The sequence below is a fragment of the Electrophorus electricus genome, chromosome 2 (assembly GCF_041902795.1).
Source record: "Electrophorus electricus isolate QZ-2024a chromosome 2, ASM4190279v1, whole genome shotgun sequence".
Taxonomy (NCBI): domain Eukaryota; kingdom Metazoa; phylum Chordata; class Actinopteri; order Gymnotiformes; family Gymnotidae; genus Electrophorus; species Electrophorus electricus.
Window position 1 is genome coordinate 2,237,660 of NC_137498.1, and position 25,306 is coordinate 2,262,965.

The following is a 25,306-nucleotide window of genomic DNA, read 5'->3' on the forward strand; positions in this document are numbered from 1 at the left end:
AGACAACAACCCCTGACATCACATGTATCAAGCTGTCATTCAGACTAGAGGGTGGGACCACACCATACAAATATCAGCACTGCTAGCTGCTCAGCACATCATTTCCTTGATTGTCAATGTAAATTTTGCATGTTATCTGCTTATCATTCTCACTACTGTTTCCAAGGGAAAAATACTAGATCAATGTTATTGATTTGAATCCAATTTACACGTTAAATTATATAGAATCCTACAGATGAATTTTAACAATACTGAACACTGCCTCTGGGGTTCATGTCCAGAGAGATCTCTGTCTACTGGAATATATATGTTGCTTTATTTGTGTGTAGCGGCTGTTGTTCTGCTGACAATATGTGGGAACCTGCTCATCATCATCTCTATTTGTCACTTCAAGCAGCTCCACACACCAACTAACATGCTCATCCTCTCTCTGGCTGTGTCAGACTGCCTGGTTGGAGTCTTTGTGATCCCTGCAGCATTAATCTGGATGATTGAATCATGTTGGCTTTTTAGTACATTGTATCGTATATGCTTTACATTCATGTCTTATTTTCTTACAACCATGTCAATATTTAATGTTGCTCTCATTGCTGTTGATCGGTATCTTGCTCTCTCTAAGCCTTTTCTGTACAACAAGGCAGTCTCTCTCAGCACAATGTGCACTGTAGTTTTATCTGTCTGGATTTTATTATTATTGTATAATATAGTACTTCAGTATTACAATGGCAGCTTTGAGGGTCTTGTTATGTGTCTTGGAAACAACTTCTTTATCTGGTCTATGGTTGACCTAGTGTTGACTTTTGTTTTACCATGTGCTGTAATAATCATATTCTATGTTCTAGTTTTCTTTATTGCCAAGAAACATGCTAGTGCTATTAGAGAGCTTAATAGTCACACCAGGAATCAGACCTCAAAGAACATGTCAGACTCAATGAAATCTGAGAGAAAAGCAGCCAAAGTTCTTGGTATTTTAGTGTCTGTGTTTTTGGCCTGTTTACTTCCATACTTTATTTACACTGTATTAGGTAATGTAGTAGAAATTGAAGAAAAAACATTACAGAAAGTCTTGATGTTGGTTTATCTTAATTCTTCTGTTAATCCAGTGATTTATGCTTTGTTTTATCCATGGTTTAGGAGATCTGTTAAATTAATTTTAACTCTTCACATATTCTACACTGACTCCACACTGATGAATGTTTTTTGAATATCTAATGACTTTTTTTAATAGTTTTCACAATACTTGATGTATTTGGAACTTAATAACAGCATTTACAGTACTTCTAATTGCCTACTCAAACTTTATCAGAAATGGGAAACTCTTCACATATTCTACACTGATTCCACACTGATAAATGTTCTATCAATATTGAATGTAATTCTTTTTAGAGTTTTCACAATGCATGATGTTTTGGTAATTTAATAACAGCATTTACAGTAGTTCTCATTGCCTTCTCAAACTTTACCAGAACTATGAGACTGTACTAGCAATGCCACATAAAATATGTGCAAAATGTAATGTAGGACACATCTGGGTTTACATTAGAAGATCTAGACCAGATGTAAATGCTTTTGTCAGCTATACATATGCACAGTGCAATTAAATTCATTTTTATGCATATCAGTATATATGTAAAAGTATATATGGAGTTGCTGGTGATCCTAGGGCTTGTACAGATAGTAAGCCTTCCACAGATGTGCATGTCATGAGCTGTAACATGTCATAAGATGAAATTGTGTGATTGCTCACTATTTTCAAATAAATGAAGCATTTTTTTTGTGTGGTGTGTATATGCAAAGACCAAAGCTTTAAAACCAAAGCTAGTACAAGCAAGAAATATGTTTAATATCAGCCTTTAGTTTTATAATAAACTACAGTTTAAAATATGTGCATCCTATTAATTTATGGAGGACATTTTTTATGGATCTATAAATATAGAATGGATTACAAACACATCAAAAAAGTCCTTTTTTGTTGTTGTTGTTGATCTTCCTGGCTTTCACCCTTTCTAGCCTGCAATCCTAGCTTTGTGTATCTGTGTGGACTGACATTTTTGGATTTGACCTTGCCTGTATGTGACTGATTGAAGCCTTGTTATAAGCGAGCATACTCAAAGTCTCCAGTGTGACAGTATATCAGTTGTGATCAATATTGTTATCACTTTAATTAAGATGAGTTATGAGACAGGTCCACAAAATGCTTCACATCTAAAACCAACAAACAGCCATCATGCCTCATGTCACTTGTTCACACACCACTCTCACATATTAGTATCCTGTGGAAACACATTACACCTTATTCCCATGTATTACTTCACTGGGGTGTGTGGAAGATGCTTACATCACATGTACCTTCCAGTGCTAGCCTGTGCACTTATATCCCACATTTATTTTAATGGGTGTATGTCCAAATAATAGTAAGTTGTGTGTGGAAGTGCTGAACTGGGCAGAGGTTTGGACTCCTGGATGGAGGCTTGTGCAGGTTAGTTTTTGGTGCTGTTACACTGGCAGGCATTTTGTATAATAATGACGCTACTGGTTTGTGCACCTCTGCAGTGGATAACTGTATTCCATCTGATAATTCTGAATTTATACATCTATGTGAAATGACCCATGTGCTCATATTTATTAATTTTTTCTTCAAATTACCTAAAATCTTTATGGTTAAATGGTTTCAACCTAACTGGCTTCTTATCAGCATTGAGGAACATCTGCTCTTAGATCTTGTCAGCTCTCAGGTCCTCCATTATCTGCTTTGTGTTCGGGTGATCTACTTCAGCTTCTGTTCCTAAAGCTATCTTGCAATGGGCTCCCAAAGTACATGAGGAAATGAATGCCTTGTTTCAACTGAACAAAGAAATTTACGCCAAATGGTGCCTTTCCTAAAGGCTGCACCAGAATCACAACTAACAGTTTTCTGTGACATTCTGAACACAGGAGTGAGATGTTGGATGTGGAGGTAAATGGCAGATTTATTAAAGAAAACAAAACTATGCAGAGTGAAGCATAAACTGTTAAAAAACAAAAGTTAAGCGAGCATAGCTTGATTGTCTTGACACAACTGTGTATAATTGTAGGATTCACGTTTATCAAAACCATATATTTTGGTCTTATATCCTTCTTTATCCTGCAAGAATCTCAGGACATCTTCTAATGATACTTATTTACATGTTAACATAGACCTCACCCTTAGCAGTCAGTCCAGAAGTTGCTTCCTACTGACCAACACAGACCAATTAAAACATCACCACATACCGGTATCACCCCCACCACAGGACAATAGTCCTGAAGAACAAATGACGCTTTGTAAATGTGACTTGTGACGTGACAACTCATATGTCTGAGAGACCATAGATGTGCACATCAGTGGGGGTAGACGAGAACAATACATCGCAGACCAGAGTGGCCTACAGGATTCTGGGAAATTTAGTGATATAGACTGTTGGCTAAGCTGGGAGAAAATGGTTGTGTGACAGTATCCATCCCCCCACCCATATAGGTCTGGGACGACCAAGGGATGAGGATGACTACGATGACCTCCATCCCCAGCAGCAGTAGAGTCCATGGCATTGTTCCTAGATCCAGCAAAGAACACACTCTGAGGATGCCCGCTAAAGTGAGGAGCCAGGCTTTCAGCGAATCACCTATGAAAATCTAACAAAAGACCAGGATCCAGGACATCTTTGGCCAGCACCCAACACTGCTCCTCCGGGCCATACCCCTTCTTGTCAATCAGATACTGAAGGGTTCCTCCACATCTCCAGGAATTCAAAATCAGATGTACAATGTATATGGTAGCTCTGTCATACTCTAGAGGAGGGGGTGGAGTGGCACCAGGTGAGACCTCATCCAAGGGGCATGAAAGCAGAGAGATATGGTAAGAATGGGATCATAGTGACAGGTCTAACTGGTATGTGACTTCATTAATATGCTTAAGAATCTTAAAGGTCCATTGTACTTAGGGCTGAGCTTACAACAGTGACCAGTGTTACGGAAATCCATGGTTGATAAACAAACTCTATCCCCTGGATAAACTCTGGGTTTGACCCTCTGTGAGGATCCGCTACCTCTTTGTACCTTTGTAAGACTTGCTCTTTGCACTGATGAGTGTCCTCCCATACTTTCTCACTCCTGTTCATCCAGTCATCCACAGAAGGAATGTTAGTAATCACTGCTGTCCATGGAGCCATGGGAGGCTGACATCCTAAAATACATTCAAAAGGAGTGAGGCCAGTGGTGGAGCTCATGAAAGCGTTCTGTGCCTTCTAGACCCATATAAGAAACCTAAACCAATCAGAAGGATGGTTAAGGATGGGGACAAATACATGCCTTAGGTAGCATGGTCCCCTCTAATAACTCGATGGTTCAGTCATATGGGCACTGAGGAGGAGGTTTAGTGGCTCTTTACTTACTGAATACAGCAGAAAGGTCTAGATACTCACTGTCAATCTGACAGGCTGGACAATTAGCTGGGCTTTCTACAGTAGTGAGGAAAGCATGAATAGTAGGGAGATAATTATCTAAACAACAAGAGGACCAGCAGTTGATTTTGTGGTCAGATCATAATATGAGGGGGTTGTAACATTCCAGCCAGGGTAAGCCCAGTACAATGAGGAATTCAGAAGTGTCAAGGACTACACATGAGATGAGTTTGGAGTGTAGGGCACTTATAATGAGATTAACAGGTATTTTGTGTTGGGTTAGTGATCCCAATCCCAAAGCAGAACCATCAAGTGCAGCTAGATATAGAGTACAGGTAAGGGGCTCCACTTGAATCTTCAACTCATCAATCAGGTGTGCATGCATAAAATTCCCCTTTGCTCAGGGTGAGTCATAGTTGAAAACATAGAAGAACCAGACTGAGAGAATGGTGACAGGCAAAACAAATTATTTAGAAACCAACCCCTTTGTGGGAGCACTCACCATTAGTACATCAACAAAACACATAAACACCTCCAGTAATTGCTCGTGCGGGCCAAGCATGTGGCTCTGGCTGGTAATAGCCTTGACCAGATCCTCAGTATTCACCATCTGCATGGTGGTGATGTATTCTGCTATTGGACAGAACAGGTAAGATGCTCATAGATAAAGGAAATTAATTTATTTACATTAAAAATTAAGTTAGAGTGAGAATCCAAAATGTGAGAGAGACTGCGAGAGAGAGAGTCCAAAAATCTAATAACCAGAGAGTTAAATAAACAGGGCAAACAAATCCAAAGGGAGAGACAAGATGCAAAATCTAAAATACACAGCAGGGTAAAATGCACAATACATGAAAAGAGAAAAAACTATCCTTAGATTGTTTTACATGGCTTCTTCAATAAATACATATTTCTGAACAATAGTTTGTTTGATATAGTTGGGTTTTTCATTGAAGTATTTTTTTCTAGTTTAGAACTGTACATGTATTGACGTGTGTTCTTGAGCTGTATGCCTACAGTTGTTGTAGCAGACAGAGATTTAACCAGTAAAACACATTTAACAACTACATAACTGTAATAGAAAAACATAACAAGGCAAATCCATACTGAAACCATCTTCATGATGGTCCTTAATGGAGATTCTGTTAGATATCACACCATCCTCACATATATTGCCATATATGGTGTACCATTTCCACCTATAGGCCATTCTTGGTAATGTTGGTTTTACATACACAATTTCTATATATAGGCTACAGGACTAATAAGGAACACTGCTATAACTTTTATTATGACTACTATTATTAGAATTCTTTAAACAATTGAACATGCTAGTGCAACCCTTAAATTATTTAGCTATCATCTATTATGTATATTAGTATTATGAGTTTCCCTTATTTATATAAGAGTATATGCAAGAGTACTTTTAGCAGAAACTTTGGTGTCCCCTTCAGGGATTGGTCTTAAAAAATGTTTCTGCCCTTCAGAAAACCCTGTCTGTCACAGAAATAAAAGCAGTTGAAGAATTATTTTCAAAGAACATGCAGGTGAGGCTTTTTCTGACCACACGTGGACTGAATAAAAAATTAGGAAGTGGAACATATAAAAATATATTACAATATATATAAAAGAATATGTGACAGGAAAATCTGACTCCAGTCAGAATTGATCTTTTGTTATGAAAGCTTTGCACATCATTACATCATGCAAGTGGGTGTAAACACCTTCTAAACCATATAAATATCAGAGGTGTTGGCAACTCTGCCTACAAATTACTTATGAGGCTGGACTTCCTGACATCAAATTATTTATTTAACATCTCGATGAATTTTACTGCAGTAAACCAAACTGATGACTGTTTCTATTATACCTGTCCAGAGAGATCTCTGTCTACTGCAGTATATGTGTTATTGTGTATGTCTTTAACAAGTGTTGTTTTGGTGACTGTGTGTGGGAACCTGCTCATCATCATCTCTGTGTGTCACTTCAAGCAGCTCCACACACCAACTAACATGCTCATCTTATCAATGGCTGTTTCAGACTTTCTCATCGGAGCTCTTGTGATGCCACCAACATTACTCCAAATGATTGAATCATGTTGGATGTTTAGAAGAGTTTTCTGTGCATTGTATTTGTTAACTGCTTATTTTCTCACAAGTGTATCTATATATAATGTTGCTCTCATTGCTGTTGATCGGTATTTTGCTCTCTCTAACCCTTTCCTGTACAACAAAACAGTTTCAGTGAGCATAATGTGCATTGTGGTTTTATGTGACTGGTGTATATCACTGTCATATAATTTAACACTACAGTACTTCAGTCTAAAGTCATTAGGTGGGACAATATGTTCCACAGGATGTTTTTATGTGCTAAATGAGGTCTGGTCTCTGGTTGATCTTCTGTTGACTTTTGTGTTTCCACTTTCTGTAATAATTATATTGTATGTTTTAGTTTTTTTTATTGCCAAGAGACATGCCACTGCTATTAGAGACCTTAATATTCATACCTCTAAGAATGCATCACACTCAAAGAAATCTGAGAGAAAAGCAGCCAAAGTTCTTGGCATTTTAGTGTCTGTGTTTGTGGCCTGTTTACTTCCATACTTTGTTTATGCTGTATTAGGTAATGTAGTAGAAATTGATGGAGAAATATTACAGAAATTTATGATGCTGGTTTTTCTTAATTCTGCCATTAATCCAGTGATTTATGCTTTGTTTTACCCATGGTTTAGGAGATCTGTTAAATTAATTTTAACTCTTCAGATATTATGTACTGACTCTACATTTATACATATTCTTTAGTGAATTAAATTCTTATTGCAGATGAAATATTTTTTGAGGCAATTATTTACATCCCTCGAACAGAAACAGAAACAATACATAGCATATGCATTATAGGGTGATAGTCACATATGGCTGTCCATTAGGTAATTTATACAGAATTAGACTGTAGAATATTGTAGAAACTGGAGAAAAATCATTACAGAAAGTCTTCAAGTTGGTTTACCTTTGGCCATCAGTCTTGTGATTTATGCCTTGTTTTATCCATGGTTTAGGAAATCTGTTAAAGTAATTTAACGACTCTTCTATTTCTGCACTGATTGTACATTGATAAATATTCTTTGATGGATGAAACTGCTATTAAATTGTCACAGTACTTGAGGATTTTTAGGCCTTATTTTTATAAATCAATTTACACCTGTTCTACTCACCAACTGAAGCTGTACCTGAAATGTGGGATTGTGCTAGAAATAACAGACATAATATATCCATTATACTGGTCACATATGACATCCACTAGGTCATTTCAAAAAAATTGGACAGCACTCTTCTTCAAGCAACTGTGCTACAATGTAGCGTGAGGTTGTTTAAATATAAATACAGTTATTGGCTACACATGTTGCAGATACACCTGGGCCAAATTATAATGTATTCCTGTACTGTCCCAGTTATTGCTGAGCTCTTTACATGGTAGCGAAACTGGACTACAGAAATGTAACTGAGTAAAAGAAATAACTGTTCCCAAACTATAATAAGAAGAACATATTTAAAGAGATAGAGATACCACTGCTAGCTCACACCGCTGCCTTCTGCTCTGAAGCAGTTAAGAGCAGTAAAGACAATCAAAGTATTTAATAAAAATGGACCTACATTGCACCTATAGCCTGCTGCATATAAACGACACCATGTCCATCACCCCCAGCCACTATGGGTATTTGGCAAAGCTTTATGGGCTAGATAACATCCCTTAAGAGTCCTTGGCCTTTGTCTATCAAGATTCAGATGTTTCTTTATGTCACTGGTTGCCTCAAATGAGGGGACTCTGGAAGAGGCTGACAGGCTCCAAGGGGCCGACCAGGGTGTGGACATACGCCAGGACCAGCATGGACAGTCTGGTCAGCTGCATGGAAGATCTGTCCTCACGCTCATCTATAGGGGCTTTACTACTTATGAGTCGTAGTCCTACAGGGATCAGGAGGGATGTGAGAGCTTTGTGATTTAATGTGGACTGTACTTTTCTTATCAGCCCATCATACCTGATCATGCTAAGGTGGCATTCATAATAAGCAGGCACACGGGAAGGGCCAAACCCTATTCCAACATTGTGCACCAATTCAAAGTGCGTAGCACCTGAAGCAAGGTATAGCCTGAAGCAGAGACCTATTGCTCTTCAAACAGGGTTCCCACTCAGCAGCCAAGTAAGCCCTTGAGTTCCACAAGATAGCCGTGGTAATGCAGTGGAACAAAGAAGCCTTGCTGGAGCTGCTCGTGGAGGGTCTGAGGGGATACCTCCAAGTCGAGCTCACCTGCAGAGAGGAGATGAGCACCTTGGATGCAGCAATGGGCCCCACCATCCTCTTTGATTGGCTCTTGTAGGACAAATACCTCTCACTCAGACATAGGTATTCTCTGTGGACACCTGCCCTATCGGCACGTGACACCAATCCCCAGGTTGAACTCATGTAGCTGAGAGGCACCGGCCTGTCCTCAGAGGAGAAGAGATGAGCTCAATCTCTACTGTGTGGTGCAGCTGTAGGGGTGTGTGTGTGGGGGGGAGGGGGTCCAACCAGCTTTTGTCCTGCCTGCTACAATCTCCTGCCACTGAGAGCAAAAACACTATCCACCAGGTGAGTAGTTCTCCGTCCACAGTGTTCTGGGTTTCTTTTTGCGGTCAGTCGTTACGTACAAGAACTGCTCTTCCCTGGTTATGCATGCACAATCACCTTCTTTCCTGGCAAGACAAACACATCACTAAGTTGTCCCTGCTTTGTGAGCAGCACTGCCTCATGCTCATTGTCATGCCCATCCTATTCCACTGAGAGCCCTGATGCCCACTCTAGTGCTCCTGTCTCTGAGCTCTATCATGACCTAGCTAAGGTCTTCTGCCAAGTCAAGGCTACTCAGCTTCCTCCTCATCGTAACACTGACTGTGCTATAAACCTCCTAGATGGTGCTGTGGTATTTAACCCCTCTCTCAAGAAGAGAACAGGGTCATGGACCCATATATACAGGAAGGACTGGCCCAGCATTATATACAACCCTTTAAAAAATAAAGGATGATTGGCTGAAGTCATGCATACATTACTAGGGTTTAAATGCCTAGACCAACATGGCTGCAATGTGTGTCAGGTACTCCACACTCTTCTACATAACAGCCTGTACTCTAAAATGGAGAAGTGAGTGTTTCATCTGTGCCAAGTTAGCTACCTTAGCTTCCTCATTAACACAACTATCATACATATTCAGGCAGGAAGGTGGAGGTGCTGACCTAGTGGCCCAGACCCAAAACATGCTGCGTTGTGTGTTTCCTAGGCTTTTCCAGCTTTTACCATAGTTTCATAAGGGACTTCAGTTCCAAAGCATAGTCCCTCCACTGTGGCAATCAGACCCAGCTGGATGATGCAGCTGAAAGTATTTTTACTGACTTGAAAAGACCCCTACTGACTGGGGTCTCGACTGAGCCATAGCCTGTGCGAATCCTCACCCTCAGTGTCCTGGCCACCCGCTATATGTCCCTCTCCAATGCCTCCCCTCTCTCATCGCATGGGCTCACGCCTCTCTGGGAACTGGTTAGCAAAGCACAACATATGCCAGACAACTGCTAGCATCATACTACTGGTGGCCCTCCATGCAGCAAGCCAAACACATGCCATCCTGCATGGTATGGGGGGGCCATACTGGATGGTAAGATATGGCCCAGCTGCAAGCTTGACCTCAGGTTGTTGGCCCTTACACCACCAAGGAGAGGATCGAAGTCATCTACCGGGTCAACCTGGGTGTCCACATTGTTTGCCTTCATGACTATGCCAACAATCCACTTCTGTGTTGGATGTTGTAGGGGCTCCTGCCTATACAGTGAAAACACTGCAGTACACCTGCTATATAGGCTAAAGCCTGGATCCTTCTTTCAAAGACATCCGCTTTTTAGTAGACTCTTTTACTTTTATGCTTTTTAAAAATTTTCCCATATTTACCAAAATAAAAGACTGATCACTCACAACTCAGTCCTTGTAAAAGGTCACACATTAATAATTATCAAGGGGGTTTTGTGGCCTTTATAGATTTGTAATACTTTTTTTGTCACAAGGGACAGATTGGGAAAAAAAAAAAAGGAATTGGAACATTTAAAAATCTACTATAGTATATAAATATATGTAATATTTGAAAAGAAAATCAGACTGCAGTCAGGGTTGATCTTTTGTTACCATAGAATTCTACATCATTACATCATGCTAGTGGGTGTGAACAGCTTCTAAACCATATAAATATCAGAAGTGTTGGTAACTCAGCCTACAACTTACTTATGAAGCTAGATTTCCTGTAGACTTAAGGGTCATTCAAATTAGTTGTTTAACCCATGAATTTTACTGCAGTAAACCAAACTGATGACTGTTTCCATTATACCTGTCCGGAGAGATCCCTGTCTACTGCAGTTTATGTGTTATTGTGTATGTCTTTAACAAGTGTTGTTCTGGTGACTGTGTGTGGGAATCTGCTCATCATCATCTCTGTGTGTCACTTCAAGCAGCTCCACACACCCACTAACATGCTCATCTTATCAATGGCTGTTTCAGACTTTCTCATCGGAGCTCTTGTGATGCCACCAACATTACTCCAAATGATTGAATCATGTTGGATGTTTAGAAGAGTTTTCTGTGCATGGTATTTGTTAAACGCTTATTTTCTCACAAGTGTATCTATATATAATGTTGCTCTCATTGCTGTTGATCGGTATTTTGCACTCTCTAACCCTTTTCTGTACAACAAAACAGTTTCAGTGAGCATGATGTGCATTGTGGTTTTGTTTGACTGGTGTGTATCACTGTCATATAATTTAACACTACAGTACTTCAGTGTAAAGTCATTAGGTAGGACAGTATGTTCCACAGGATGTTTTTATGTGCTAAATGAGGTCTGGTCTCTGGTTGATCTTCTGTTGACTTTTGTGTTTCCACTTTCTGTAATAATTATATTGTATGTTTTAGTTTTTTTTATTGCCAAGAGACATGCCACTGCTATTAGAGACCTTAATATTCATACCTCTAAGAATGCATCACACTCAAAGAAATCTGAGAGAAAAGCAGCCAAAGTTCTTGGCATTTTAGTGTCTGTGTTTGTGGCCTGTTTACTTCCATACTTTGTTTATGCTGTATTAGGTAATGTAGTAGAAATTGATGGAGAAATATTACAGAAATTTATGATGCTGGGTTTTCTTAATTCTGCCATTAATCCAGTGATTTATGCTTTGTTTTATCCATGGTTTAGGAGATCTGTTAAATTAATTTTAACTCTTCAGATATTATGTACTGACTCTGCATTGATACATATTCTTTAGTGAATTAAATTCTTATTGCAGATAAAATATTTTTGGGGCAATTATTTACATCCCTCGAACAGAAACAGAAACAATACATAGCATATGCATTATAAGGTGATAGTCACATATGGCTGTCTGTTAGGTAATTTATACAGAATTAGACTGTATTAGCTAATATTGTAGAAACTGGAGAAAAATCATTACAGAAAGTCTTGAAGTTGCTTTACCTTTGGCCATCAGTCTTGTGATTTATGCCTTGTTTTATCCATGGTTAGGGAAATCTGTTAAACTAATTTAACGACTCTTCTATTTCTGCACTGATTGTACATTAATAAATATTCTTTGATGGATGAAACTGCTATTAAATTGTGACAGTACTTGAGGATTTTTAGGACTTATTTTTATAAATCAATTTACACCTGTTCTACTCACCAACTGAAGCTGTACCTGAAATGTGGGATTGTGCTAGAAATAACAGACATAATATATCCATTATATAATACTGGTCACATATGACATCCACTAGGTCATTTCTACAAAATCGGACAGCACTCTTCTTACTCTTCTTCAAGCAACTGTGCTACAATGTAGCGTGAGGTTGTTTAAATATAAATACAGTTATTGGCTACACATGTTGCAGATGCACACCTGGGCCAAATTATAATGTATTCCTGTACTGTCCCAGTTATTGCTGAGCTCTTTACATGGTAGCAAAACTGGGCTACAGAAATGTAACTGAGTACAAGAAATAACTGTTCCCAAACTATAATAAGAAGAACATATTTAAAGAGATAGAGATACCACTGCTAGCTCCCACCGCTGCCTTCTGCTCTGAAGCAGTTAAGAGTTAAGACAATCAAAGTATTTAATAAAAATGGACCTACATTGCACCTATAGCCTGCTGCATATAAACGACACCATTTCCATCACCCCCAGCCACTATGGGTATTTGGCAAAGCTTTATGGGCTAGATAACATCCCTTAAGAATCCTTGGCCTTTGTCTATCAAGATTCAGATGTTTCTTTATGTCACTGGTTGCCTCAAATGAGGGGACTCTGGAAGAGGCTGACAGGCTCCAAGGGGCCGACCAGGGTGTGGACATACGCCAGGACCAACATGGACAGTCTGGTCAGCTGCATGGAAGACCTGTCCTCACGCTCATCTATAGGGGCTTTACTACTTATGAGTCGTAGTCCTACAGGGATCAGGAGGGATGTAAGAGCTTTGTGATTTAGTGTGGACTGTACTTTTCTTACCAGCCCATCATACCTGATCATGCTAAGGTGGCATTCATAATAAGCAGGCACACGGGAAGGGCAAACCCTATTCCAACATTGTGCACCAATTCAAAGTGCGTAGCACCTGAAGCAAGGTATAGCCTGAAGCAGAGACCTATTGCTCTTCAAACAGGGTTCCCACTCAGCAGCCAAGTAAGCCCTTGAGTTCCACAAGATAGCCGTGGTAATGCAGTGGAACAAAGAAGCCTTGCTGGAGCTGCTCGTGGAGGGTCTGAGGGGATACCTCCAAGTCGAGCTCACCTGCAGAGAGGAGATGAGCACCTTGGATGCAGCAATGGGCCCCACCATCCTCTTTGATTGGCTCTTGTAGGACAAATACCTCTAACTCAGACATAGGTATTCTCTGTGGACACCTGCCCTATCAGCGCATGACACCAATCCCCAGGTCGAACCCATGTAGCTGAGAGGCACCGGCCTGTCCTCAGAGGAGAAGAGATGAGCTCAATCTCTACTGTGTGGTGCAGCTGTAGGGGTGTGTGTGTGGGGGGGAGGGGGTCCAACCAGCTTTTGTCCTGCCTGCTACAATCTCCTGCCACTGAGAGCAAAAACACTATCCACCAGGTGAGTAGTTCTCCGTCCACAGTGTTCTGGGTTTCTTTTTGCGGTCAGTCGTTACGTACAAGAACTGCTCTTCCCTGGTTATGCATGCACAATCACCTTCTTTCCTGGCAAGACAAACACATCACTAAGTTGTCCCTGCTTTGTGAGCAGCACTGCCTCATGCTCATTGTCATGCCCATCCTATTCCACTGAGAGCCCTGATGCCCACTCTAGTGCTCCTGTCTCTGAGCTCTATCATGACCTAGCTAAGGTCTTCTGCCAAGTCAAGGCTACTCAGCTTCCTCCTCATCGTAACACTGACTGTGCTATAAACCTCCTAGATGGTGCTGTGGTATTTATCCCCTCTCTCAAGAAGAGAACAGGGTCATGGACCCATATATACAGGAAGGACTGGCCCAGCATTATATACAACCCTTTAAAAAATAAAGGATGATTGGCTGAAGTCATGCATACATTACTAGGGTTTAAATGCCTAGACCAACATGGCTGCAATGTGTGTCAGGTACTCCACACTCTTCTACATAACAGCCTGTACTCTAAAATGGAGAAGTGAGTGTTTCATCTGTGCCAAGTTAGCTACCTTAGCTTCCTCATTAACACAACTATCATCCATATTCAGGCAGGAAGGATGGAGGTGCTGACCTAGTGGCCCAGACCCAAAACATGCTGCGTTGTGTGTTTCCTAGGCTTTTCCAGCTTTTACCATAGTTTCATAAGGGACTTCAGTTCCAAAGCATAGTCCCTCCACTGTGGCAATCAGACCCAGCTGGATGATGCAGCTGAAAGTATTTTTACTGACTTGAAAAGACCCCTCTAACATGAGCATGGGAGCAATACTGTCTCGGGTGCTTTGGGACTAGTGCTAAACTAAAGCCAGTGATCTATTACTGCAAGACATGAGAGAAACTACAGTGTGGTGGACAGAGAGCAGCTTGTCATAAAACTGGTGTTCAAGGAATGTGGACGCTTGCTTGAGGGTGCCCAGCTTCCCTTCCCAGTGACAGCAGATGATAAGAACATACAGTACCTTCAGATAGTCAAACGACTGGATTCCAGGAAAGGCAGATGCTCTGTTTATTTCTAGCGATTTGTTGTTGGCTTTGATCAGGAACATCAAAGCCAATGTCCTCTCCCATCAGTTCAATCCAATGCCTGCTAGGCAGGAACCTACTGACTGGGGTCTCGACTGAGCCATGGCCTGTGCGAATCCTCACCCTCAGTGTCCTGGCCACCCGCTATATGTCCCTCTCCAATGCCTACCCTCTCTCATCGCATGGGCTCACGCCTCTCTTGGAACTGGTTAGCAAAGCACAACATATGTCAGACAACTACTAGCATCATACTACTGGTGGCCCTCCATGCAGCAAGCCAAACACATGCCATCCTGCATGGTATGGGGGGGCCATACTGGACGGTAAGATATGGCCCAGCTGCAAGCTTAACCTCAGGTTGTTGGCCCTTACACCACCAAGGAGAGGATCGAAGTCATCTTCCGGGTCAACTTGCCTGTTGGTACCTGGGTGTCCACATTGTTTGCCTTCATGACTATGTCAACATTCCACTTCTGTGTTAGATGTTGTAGGGGCTCCTGCCTATACAGTGAAAACACTGCAGTACACCTGCTATATAGGCTAAAGCCTGGATCCTTCTTTCAAAGACATCTGCTTTTTAGTAGACTCTTTTACTTTTATGCTTTTTAAAAAATTTCCCTTATTTACCAAAATAAAAGACTGATCACTCACAACTCAGTCCTTGTAAAAGTTCACACATTAATAATTATCAAGGGGGTTTTGTGGCCTTTATAGATTTGTAATACTTTTTTTGTCACAAGGGACAGACTGGAAAAAAAAGGAATTGGAACATTCAAAATAAATGAATGTTATAAATATATAAATAAATGTAATATGTGAAAAGAAAATCAGACTGCAGTCAGGGTTGATATTTTGTTACCATAGAATTCTACATCATTACATCATGCTAGTGGGTGTGAACAGCTTCTAAACCATATAAATATCAGAAGTGTTCGCAACTCAGCCTACAACTTACTTATGAAGCTAGATTTCCTGTAGCCTTAAGGGTCATTCAAATTAGTTGTTTAACCCATGAATTTTACTGCAGTAAACCAAACTGATGACTGTTTCCATTATACCTGTCCGGAGAGATCTCTGTCTACTGCAGTTTATGTGTTATTGTGTATGTCTTTAACAAGTGTTGTTCTGGTGACTGTGTGTGGGAATCTGCTCATCATCATCTCTGTGTGTCACTTCAAGCAGCTCCACACACCCACTAACATGCTCATCCTCTCTCTGGCTGTGTCGGATTTTCTGATTGGAGTTTTTGTGATGCCACCAGCATTACTTCAACTGATTGAATCATGCTGGATTTTTACAAACATTTTCTGTGCATGGTATTTGTTAAACGCTTATTTTCTCACAAGTGTATCTACATATAATGTTGCTCTCATTGCTGTTGATCGGTATTTTGCTCTCTCTAACCCTTTCCTGTACAACAAAACAGTTTCAGTGAGCATAATGTGCATTGTGGTTTTATGTGACTGGAGTGTGTGGCTGTCATATAATATAACCCTGCAGTACCCAAATTTAAAGTCATTAAGTGAGGCAGTATGTATCAGAAGCTGTTTTCATGTGCTGAATGAGGTCTGGTCTGTAGTTGATATTCTGTTGAATTTTGTTTTTCCACTTTCTGTAATAATCATATTGTATGCTCTAGTTTTTTTTATTGCCAAGAAACATGCCACTGCTATTAGAGACCTTAATAGTCACACTAAAATGCGGACAAAGAACATGTCAGACTCAATGAAATCTGAGAGAAAAGCAGCAAAGGTTCTTGGTATTTTAGTGTCTGTGTTTGTGACCTGTTTACTTCCATACTTTCTTTATAGTGTATTAGGTAATGTAATAGAAATTGAAGTAGAATCATTGCACAAATTTATGATGTTGGTTTACCTTAATTCAGCAATCAATCCAGTGATTTATGCTTTGTTTTACCCATGGTTTAGGAGATCTGTTAAAGTAATTTTAACTCTTCAGATATTCACTACTGATTCTACATTGATACATATTCTTTGATGGATGAAACTGCTTTTACAATTGTCACTGTACTGGAGGTTTTTGAGGTCTTATTTTAAAATATGTACCTGTTATACTCACCTACTCAAGCTGTATCACATGCACTAGAAATGCACTAGAAATAGCAGGCATGATTTATTCATTATATAAATGCTAGTCACATATGGGTGTCCAATGAATCATTTATACAGAATCTGACAGTGCTCCTCCAAGAAGAGGTTTAAAAATAAACACAGTTATTGACTACACATGTGGAAACAGCACATCTCAGCCCAATTAAAAGAGGTATTCCTGTATTGTTCCAGTCAGAGTTCTTTACATGGTAGCAAAATTGGGCTCCAGAAATGTAGCAGCACTGGAAATAACTGTTCCAAAATTACACTCTTACGATGTGATTCCAAACAATATTTTAAACACAATTTAACAAATTTAACAAAAATGTTCCATAGAATTGCAAATACTTAAAAATTTAAATACTACTATTAATAACAATATGAAGAAGGAAGAACATATTTTTATATTGCAGCATTGACACAAAAAAAAGAAGAGGCAGAAGACATCACAATACTTTATTTGCAGCAGTACCTCAAGAAGTAGAAATGGAACTCACTAGCAGAAAAAACATAGAAGGGGGTCAGTAAAATGATGTGACACATGGAGAGAGTAACACTAAAAATGGCAATAAACCAAAGGAGACCCAGTTAATTAAACACATACACAATTTTAAAAATATCTTAATCAACAGTAAGCATTGATTTTTAACAGATGATAAGAACATACAGTACCTTCAGATAGTCAAACGACTGGATTCCAGGCAAGGGAGATGCTCTGTTTATTTCTAGCGATTTGTTGTTGGCTTTGATCAGGAACATCAAAGCCAATGCCCTCTCCCATCAGTTCAATCCCATGCCTGCTAGGCAGGAACCTACTGACTGGGGTCTCCATGGGCACCATGTAGGTAAGGTGTAGGAAAGGTGTAGGTAAGGTGTAGGTAAGCCTGAGTGCAGTGAGGTTCCCACTCGTCAGCAGCCAGCACTCACTTCCAGTGCCAGCATGGTTATCCACTCTCCCTACAGCATTCGACCAGGTCGTGCAGCCCAAAGCTTGGAGGGCTGAGGTCAATGCTGCAATGTCATCCTGCATCATGGTGACAGCTGTCATCCAGTCCTGATGCTGAGCAACTATTTGCAGCTGTACTGAGTATGGTTCCCAAGCACCATCACCATTGTAGTGTGGAAGGCAGATGCGTACTGTCACCTGTCTCCTGTCGGGAGCAAGACAGGCTCTGCTGCTGAACCTCACCATGCTACTCTACTAAGGCTAGGATACACATGACAAAAAAGAGTGGAGACAGAAACAAACAAAAAAAGAACACATGCTGTTCAGTAACATGGGAACCACGTCATTAGAGGCGGACACTGTGATGATAACAAAGCATTAGTGTGCTAGACAATGTGCATAAGTTGCAGTGTGCTACAAAGCTATAATAATAATAATAAAGGTTTTATTATTTTTATTATTATTATTATTATTATTATTATTATTATTATACAATGCAGGACAATTAATGTACAGTTACTTTTTTTATACAAATTTATATAAATTTAAATGTATCAGTAGTATTGTCTGTATTTATTAAAAACATGATTACAAGGAAAATTTACACTGATGGTTCTCAATGGTGATTCTGTTAGACCATATCACACCATACTAACTGTAATTAGGAAAACTTCACACATGTATAGTTTACTGTCATGATCAGTCCCTCCCACGTTTCATGTTCCGTGTTTTCTCTGTCTTGTGTTTTTTAGTTCCGATCGATAGTTTCGTTTTCTCTGCCCCTTGTTTGATTTTCTGCACCTGTCCCTCGTTTAGTTGATATTTATTGTATTTGAATGTGTTTAGTTCATTGCGTTTGCATGTTTATTCTAATTGATGTTTCTTTGCACTCTGTGCCTTTGTGTTATACTAGCCTCCATGTTTCGTAGTCTATGTTATAGCGTAGTCTATGTTTGCTTCCGTGTGTTTAGTTCTAGCCTCTGTTTGTGTTTAGTTACTCGTGTATCCTAGCCCTTGTCCCGTTTAATCATGTATCCCCGTGCTCTCCGTGTCGGATCTTTGACCCTGGACTGCCTTAACCATTCTGGATTTGCACCAATTAAATCTCGCTCTTCTCCGCACATGCGTCCGCCTCTTTTCTGTACATTCCTTCTGTCTCGTCATGTCTTTTGCTACAGGCTACTCCTCCCTGTACCATTGATTAAGGCAGGTAGATCCAAAATACTTACTTGGGATTAAATGATGAAGCTGACATGGGGTTCAACAGCATGGGAACCATGTACCATGATAATGACAGGGTACCATAACAATGACCAAGGGAAAGGTTTTAGTATGTGAGACATACTGCCTTTGTTATAGTGTGCTACACAGCTGTAATAATAAAAATAAAATAATGATTTTATTATACAATGTAGGTGGCATGGCACAGCCCCCTCCTCCTCGTCTCCTCCCCATGTCTGTATGACATCTTGTTGTTGTTTGTGTGTAGTTGTGTGTCTCTCCTCACCACGCCCCTCCCTTGCTAATCGGATCATTTGTCACATCTGTCCTTCATTACCATCTAGTAAATATATGTATGTAAGGTCTTTATCATTTGTTGGTGTTTGTATGCTGCTTTGCAGCTTCCCCAGTGTGTTTTGAGTCAGCTTTAATGCTTGTTACAGTTTGTCTTGTTTTCGCTTTGTGTGCTGTTCGCGTTTTGGTTTAATTTTTGTTGCATGGTGAATACACGTCTGTGTCTGTTTGAATGACGGTTCGTCACTGCATCCTGCTTATCCTCCCTTCATCGCAGTAGGACAGATAATGAACAGTTAGTTTGGATGTATTTTTATTTTATTTATACAGTTATAATTTATAATTTACATTTATCATAAGTGTCATGCATATTTTCCAGAAGAAAAAAAAAACTTGATTACAAATTCATACTGAAACCATTTTCATGATGGTTCTCAATGGTGATTTTGTTAAACGAGATCACACCATACCCATTGTAGTGTATCTTCGCCACCTACAGGTCATACTTGGTATTGCTAGTTAAACATGCCTGAAAAACCACTGAATATATAGATTAGTGGACTTATATTAACACTGCTATAACTATGATTACCATTAGTTTTCAGGTATGCCAGCCCAAGGGGCATGCCCACTACCTTACACTGGCAAACACACATTCTCTGCTCCCAATCACCTGATTATTGATTACCCGCACTTGCTCCTTGTTTGCCTCTCTTTGTTTTTCCATTTTAAGTTCACAAAAATGCTCATCCAGTCTTGTGTGTTTTTCCTTGCTACCATGTTCAAGATGCCCCGAGTTTATTGCCAGCTATCAGCTTCGTTGTATCGCGACAATTCAAGCTCTTCTGACAACTCTGTTCTAGTTTTGTCTGTTTGCTTTGGCCAGCTCACTGCTCTGCTCTTTTTTCATACTATGGAGAACAAAGACTCCAAATTTGCCTTCACTGAGGGACTGCAAGGGAAGCTGCAGGCAGAGATCACTTGCACAAAGGAGGCAGCAACCCTGACTGACATGGTTCACCTAACATATAACCACCTTCTGGAAGTGAAACATCACTCCCTTTTGAGCAAGAGGCAGCAGTCCTCAAGGAACCCATGCAGTTGGGTAGAGCCAGACTCCAAACCAGTTCTCCTACAGTTCCCACTGCACAGGCATGCACTGGATGGAGGTCCTCTGAACAAGGGACACATAGCATGTCACTCCCCACATCCAACTACAAATGGACATAGCCCACACTGAGCACATTTCTTTTTATTTGCTTACTCTACATCCTACCCCATCATGTTATGGCTCCCATAGTTATGCAGACACGATCCACACACCTCACTGTCCTGTAATCGTCACGCACTAGACGCACTATCCAAGCCTGCTCCCTGTCGTACTGGTAAACCTCACTCTGAGCTCAGAAAAGACACTCCAAACTTGCATGTGCACTCTCACGCCTTCCCTGCATGTGTAACATTGGCATAATTATTTAAAACATTTGAATATGCTGGTGCAACCCATAAGCTATTTACTTATCAATAGCTTTAATACAATGATTTCATTCTCTGAAACAAAAAGCATATCAGTCTCAAAGGGAAAAGATTTTTGGCAAGTTAATCTTAAATACCCATTTGGCTTGCTACAATTCTCTCTTGTTCACTGTTTCTCCCTGTTGTCTGATGTAATTAATCTTTTATTATCTCTAAAGGACCACTGGATGTCATCCTGTATAATTTCTTGGTGTAATTCCCTTCAGAGGGCTCTAGTTTATTGGTGCCACTTGGTCAGATATGGCAGATTAGACTCATGAATTGGGTTAGACTAATCTTTGTGATATCTACTTTTCCCTCCTTTGTCAGCATCGATGCATATAGCTCTTAGATGTGTTTGGTGTCATCTATTATTAAGTTTCACTGGCCCCTTCTTGCATCTTGGAATGGGTTTACATAATCTCTCCCTGATAGTAAAACACACAGGTCAGCACATTCATGGTGCCTAAGCCAACTTGTAACGTAGACTGCATGTAAGGTGGTCTCAAACCCAGGTCAGCTGGGTGATAATACCAACAGCCTACTGGGTGAGCAACCATGCTCCAACAATGGTGGACCCCTGTGCCAAACAGTTAGAGCTTGGGTCAGGTAAAACAAAAGGAAAAACTAAACACCACGCAGAGCGTGGAAAAAAGGGAGAACAAAGGATGCCAGGGGAAGAAATGGCAACCCCGATGCACTGGGGAAAACTCAAACTAAAACTTCCTAAACAAAACCAGAAAACGGGGAGGAACTTGAATGGCTAAGGGAAGTCTTCAGAGAGAGACAGACTCGAGAGGGAAAACTGGAGAGAGGAGGGGATGTGTGAAAACACAGAGACCCTCAAAGCACAGAAGTGAGGTGTAGCACAAGAGCTTACAGACCTCAACACCTTAAGCTACTGGCTAGGCACTTGGCTCAGAACTTAGGCAAAGACCCAGCACTGAACGACTGGTTCACTGGGCTTATATAAGGTCTAGCCCAGCTGTTGGGTGTTAAGCTTGATTAGTGGTGTGGTTGACTCAAGGCCTCCCTCTTGTGGCCGGAGGGGGCCTCGGCCTGGTGCCAACCCTTACACTGTAAAGTGTAGTGGACTGGAACAGAGCAGGTGAAAAGTGAAGCCACTATGTGTCTGATGCCCTCTAGAGGCTGGCTACAGTACAACTCTTAGCCCAATCCATTGCCATGTAAGTGAACGGCTCAGGTGATAAACTTCCATTTCAAATTATACATCTACTAATTTTTTTGGCAAATGTGTTTTAAAAATTCTATAAGCTCCCCTCTCATTAATATCTCTGTCAATAGTTTTCTTTATGATTAATGGGTTTTATAGAAGCTATATTGTGATACTTAAAGGGATGTAGCTATAAAATGATTGGCTGTGTTGAATTATAGATAATACTGATTGTCAAATATAATGAATACATATGAGCTATATTCAGCGTTGCTTGATTTTGCTTTACCTTGGACTGTGTTAATAACTTTGTTCAATTTGACTTTTTAAAAGCAGTAAATGGTTCTTTCAGACCCTCAGGGTCAAGTTCTTTTCAATTTGCTAAGGTGATTTAAGTGTCTAACAGCTAGCATTCATTTGGGTTGAGAATTAAAATATTGTTTGTCATGTCACTTTAAATATGAACATTTTCATGTAATTAGCTAAAAAAAACTTGAATACATGATAGATAGCTATATATCTCATATTGAAAGAATGAATATGGAAGCTATGGGTAAGATACTACATATAAGGTTATGTAATCATTTAGCTAGCTTTCTAATGTTAAATGTCATATATTTTGCCAAGATGCTAAGATGATTTTGTAATGAAGAATTGAAGAGTTTGTGCCTCCATTTCACTAACAGCACTATTCAGTTCTACCTGTCTGGTTATACAGACAATTCAGTGGTATTGTCTAGCTTAAAAAAGACTAAACATCCATCCATCCATGTTTTGTTTTTTTTACGGTTGTATGATAAAGGCATGAAATGCTTTGGTCATAAAACCAATCATCTGATGTGTGTGGATAGCCAATCTATTACTAAAAGACCAACTGGGAGCATGAGCTAAGTATACAATTTGAGGAGCAATGGTGGAAAGGTACAACTTACAGGCTCTATTCAAGCATGTGAATTAAATCATTAATTTGTCTAAGGCAATACTAGCGCAGATATATCTATTAATAGATGCATACAAAATATATTACAATATATAAACAAAGGTAAAATGTGGTAGGAAAATCTTATTACAGTCAAGAGTTGATCTTTTGTTACCATGGAATTTTACATCACTACATCATGCTAGTGGGTGTGAGCAGCTTCAAAACCATATAAATATCAGAGGTGTTGGCACCTCAGCCTACAAGTTACTTATGAAGCTGGACTTCCTGTAGCCTTAAGGGTCATTCAAATTAGTTATTTAACATCTTGATCCATGAATTTTACTGCACTAAACCAAACTGATGACTGTTTCCATTATACCTGTCCGGATAGATCTCTATCTACTGCAGTATATGTGTTATTGTATATGTCTTTAACAAGTGTCATTTTGGTGACAGTGTGTGGGAACCTGCTCATCATCATCTCTGTGTGTCACTTCAAGCAGCTCCACACGCCAACTAACATGCTCATCTTATCAATGGCTGTTTCAGACTTTCTCATCGGAGTTTTTGTGATGCCACCAGCATTACTTCAACTGATTGAATCATGTTGGATTTTTACAAACATTTTCTGTGCATGGTATTTGTTAACTGCTTATGTTCTCACAAGTGTATCTATATATAATGTTGCTCTCATTGCTGTTGATCGGTATTTTGCTCTCTCTAACCCTTTCCTGTACACCAAAACAGTTTCAGTGAGTATAATGTGCATTGTGGTTTTATGTGACTGGAGTATTTGGCTGTCATATAATATTGCACTGCAGTACCCCAATTTAAATTCATTAGGTAGGGCAGTGTGTTCAAGAGGATGCTTTCATGTGCTAAATGATGCCTGGTCTCTGGTTGATCTTTTATTGAGTTTTGTTTTTCCACTTTCTGTAATAATCATATTGTATACTCTAGTATTTTTTATTGCCAAGAAACATGCCACTGCTATTAGAGAGCTTAATAGTCACACCAGGACTCAGACCTCAAAGAACATGTCAGACTCAATGAAATCTGAGAGAAAAGCAGCAAAGGTTCTTGGCATTTTAGTGTCTGTGTTTGTGGCCTGTTTACTTCCATACTTTCTTTATAGTGTATTAGGTAATGTCATAGAAATTGACGAAGAATCATTACACAAATACTTGATGTTGCTTTACCTTAATTCTGCCATCAATCCAGTGATTTATGCTTTGTTTTACCCATGGTTTAGGAGATCTGTTAAAGTAATTTTAACTCTTCAGATATTCTCCACTGATTCTACATTGATACATATTCTTTGAAGAATGAAACTGTTTGAATGAATTGTCACAGTACTTGATGTTTTTGAGGGCTTATTTTAATAAATACATTTGCACCTGTTCTGCTCACCTACTCAAGGTGTACCTGAAATATCAGATTGTACTACAAATATCAGACATAATATATTCATTATAAAATACTGGTCACATATGGTCACATATAACAAATACTTTTCAAAGAATTACAAAATATAACTAATTATATGAGTAGTATTACTAGAAATGATAATAATAAGAAGAATGAAGAATATATATTTTTATACTGTAGTAGTTGCACAATGAAAGGATATCAGGACACTTTATTTGTGGGAGCAGAATCAGCACAGTCACATCACAAACAGAAAAGGAACTAAATAGAGGGGAAATGTGGAGGGGATCAGAAAAATGAGCACACACATGGAGAGAGTAACACTGTAAAAATGATAATAAACTAAAGGAGACAGGCCAAGCTCACATATACATACACAATATTTAACTAGTTTACAGGGAACAGCGAGGTGCATGGCATCCTGTGGCAGACGAGGGCTAAACAGGATGCGGGGACGAGGCACGTCAAACATAAACATGCGTTTTATTTACACACGAAACATACACATCTTAACAAAGACTACTTGGATCAAACACCGACAACTTTGATGATACGAAACGAGACTTATATATACGCATGACAATTACAAACAACAGGGATCAGGTGAACGACACAAGAGGGCGTGGCAATACAGATGCGCACACGCACACACAGACGCGCATACACAGACTTGAGGGAGGGAGGGGCCGTACCGTAACAGAGCCCTCCCTCAAGGGCACGACTCCTGGTGTGCCAGCCTACCGGGCTGCAGCCCCGAGACCAACGCCAAAAGGTGACGTTGGAGGACCAGACAACCCACCACGGGCCAACGCAAGCAGGGCAGCGGGGGGAAGGACAGGGACCAAGATGCACACACTAACGGGCACAGACACAAAGGGGAACAAAGTGACTGGTACATTTAGTGTAATCGGGACAGACACGGTGACAGGGACAGGCAATGAACGACACCACACACATTCATGTGTCCGGGGAAGGGGGAAGGAACTCCAGCCAGTCCCCCAGTCGTCGG

The 25,306-nt window shown here is 40.0% G+C and overlaps 5 protein-coding genes across 5 annotated transcripts; all 5 read left to right on the forward strand.

Annotated features, from left to right (window-relative positions):
* Nucleotides 1–235: 235 nt before the first annotated feature.
* On the forward strand, nt 236–1,669 carry LOC113590415 (trace amine-associated receptor 13c-like). The gene has a single exon (XM_035529142.2). The coding sequence runs from the start codon at nt 236–238 to the stop codon at nt 1,202–1,204; it is 969 nt and encodes a 322-aa protein (XP_035385035.1). The 3' UTR covers nt 1,205–1,669.
* A 4,544-nt stretch (nt 1,670–6,213) lies between these two features.
* On the forward strand, nt 6,214–7,550 carry LOC113590424 (trace amine-associated receptor 13c-like). The gene has a single exon (XM_027030556.3). It carries the CDS (start codon nt 6,242–6,244, stop codon nt 7,217–7,219), a length of 978 nt encoding a protein of 325 aa, XP_026886357.2. The 5' UTR covers nt 6,214–6,241; the 3' UTR covers nt 7,220–7,550.
* Nucleotides 7,551–10,739: 3,189 nt separating this feature from the next.
* Nucleotides 10,740–12,067, forward strand: LOC118241813 (trace amine-associated receptor 13c-like). The gene has a single exon (XM_035529042.2). The coding sequence runs from the start codon at nt 10,776–10,778 to the stop codon at nt 11,751–11,753; it is 978 nt and encodes a 325-aa protein (XP_035384935.1). The 5' UTR covers nt 10,740–10,775; the 3' UTR covers nt 11,754–12,067.
* Nucleotides 12,068–15,685: 3,618 nt separating this feature from the next.
* On the forward strand, nt 15,686–16,846 carry LOC113590429 (trace amine-associated receptor 13c-like). The gene has a single exon (XM_027030562.3). It carries the CDS (start codon nt 15,698–15,700, stop codon nt 16,682–16,684), a length of 987 nt encoding a protein of 328 aa, XP_026886363.1. The 5' UTR covers nt 15,686–15,697; the 3' UTR covers nt 16,685–16,846.
* A 6,322-nt stretch (nt 16,847–23,168) lies between these two features.
* LOC113590426 (trace amine-associated receptor 13c-like) lies at nt 23,169–24,266 on the forward strand. Its single transcript, XM_027030558.3, has one exon. It carries the CDS (start codon nt 23,202–23,204, stop codon nt 24,189–24,191), a length of 990 nt encoding a protein of 329 aa, XP_026886359.2. The 5' UTR covers nt 23,169–23,201; the 3' UTR covers nt 24,192–24,266.
* The last annotated feature ends 1,040 nt before the right edge of the window (nt 24,267–25,306 follow it).

Bases quoted from the DNA above. Each gene is read 5' to 3' on its own strand.
- LOC118241813 (XM_035529042.2), top strand. From the start codon at position 10,776: ATGAATTTTACTGCAGTAAACCAAACTGATGACTGTTTCCATTATACC.
- LOC113590426 (XM_027030558.3), top strand. From the start codon at position 23,202: ATGAATTTTACTGCACTAAACCAAACTGATGACTGTTTCCATTATACC.
- LOC113590424 (XM_027030556.3), top strand. From the start codon at position 6,242: ATGAATTTTACTGCAGTAAACCAAACTGATGACTGTTTCTATTATACC.
- LOC113590415 (XM_035529142.2), top strand. From the start codon at position 236: ATGAATTTTAACAATACTGAACACTGCCTCTGGGGTTCATGTCCAGAG.
- LOC113590429 (XM_027030562.3), top strand. From the start codon at position 15,698: ATGAATTTTACTGCAGTAAACCAAACTGATGACTGTTTCCATTATACC.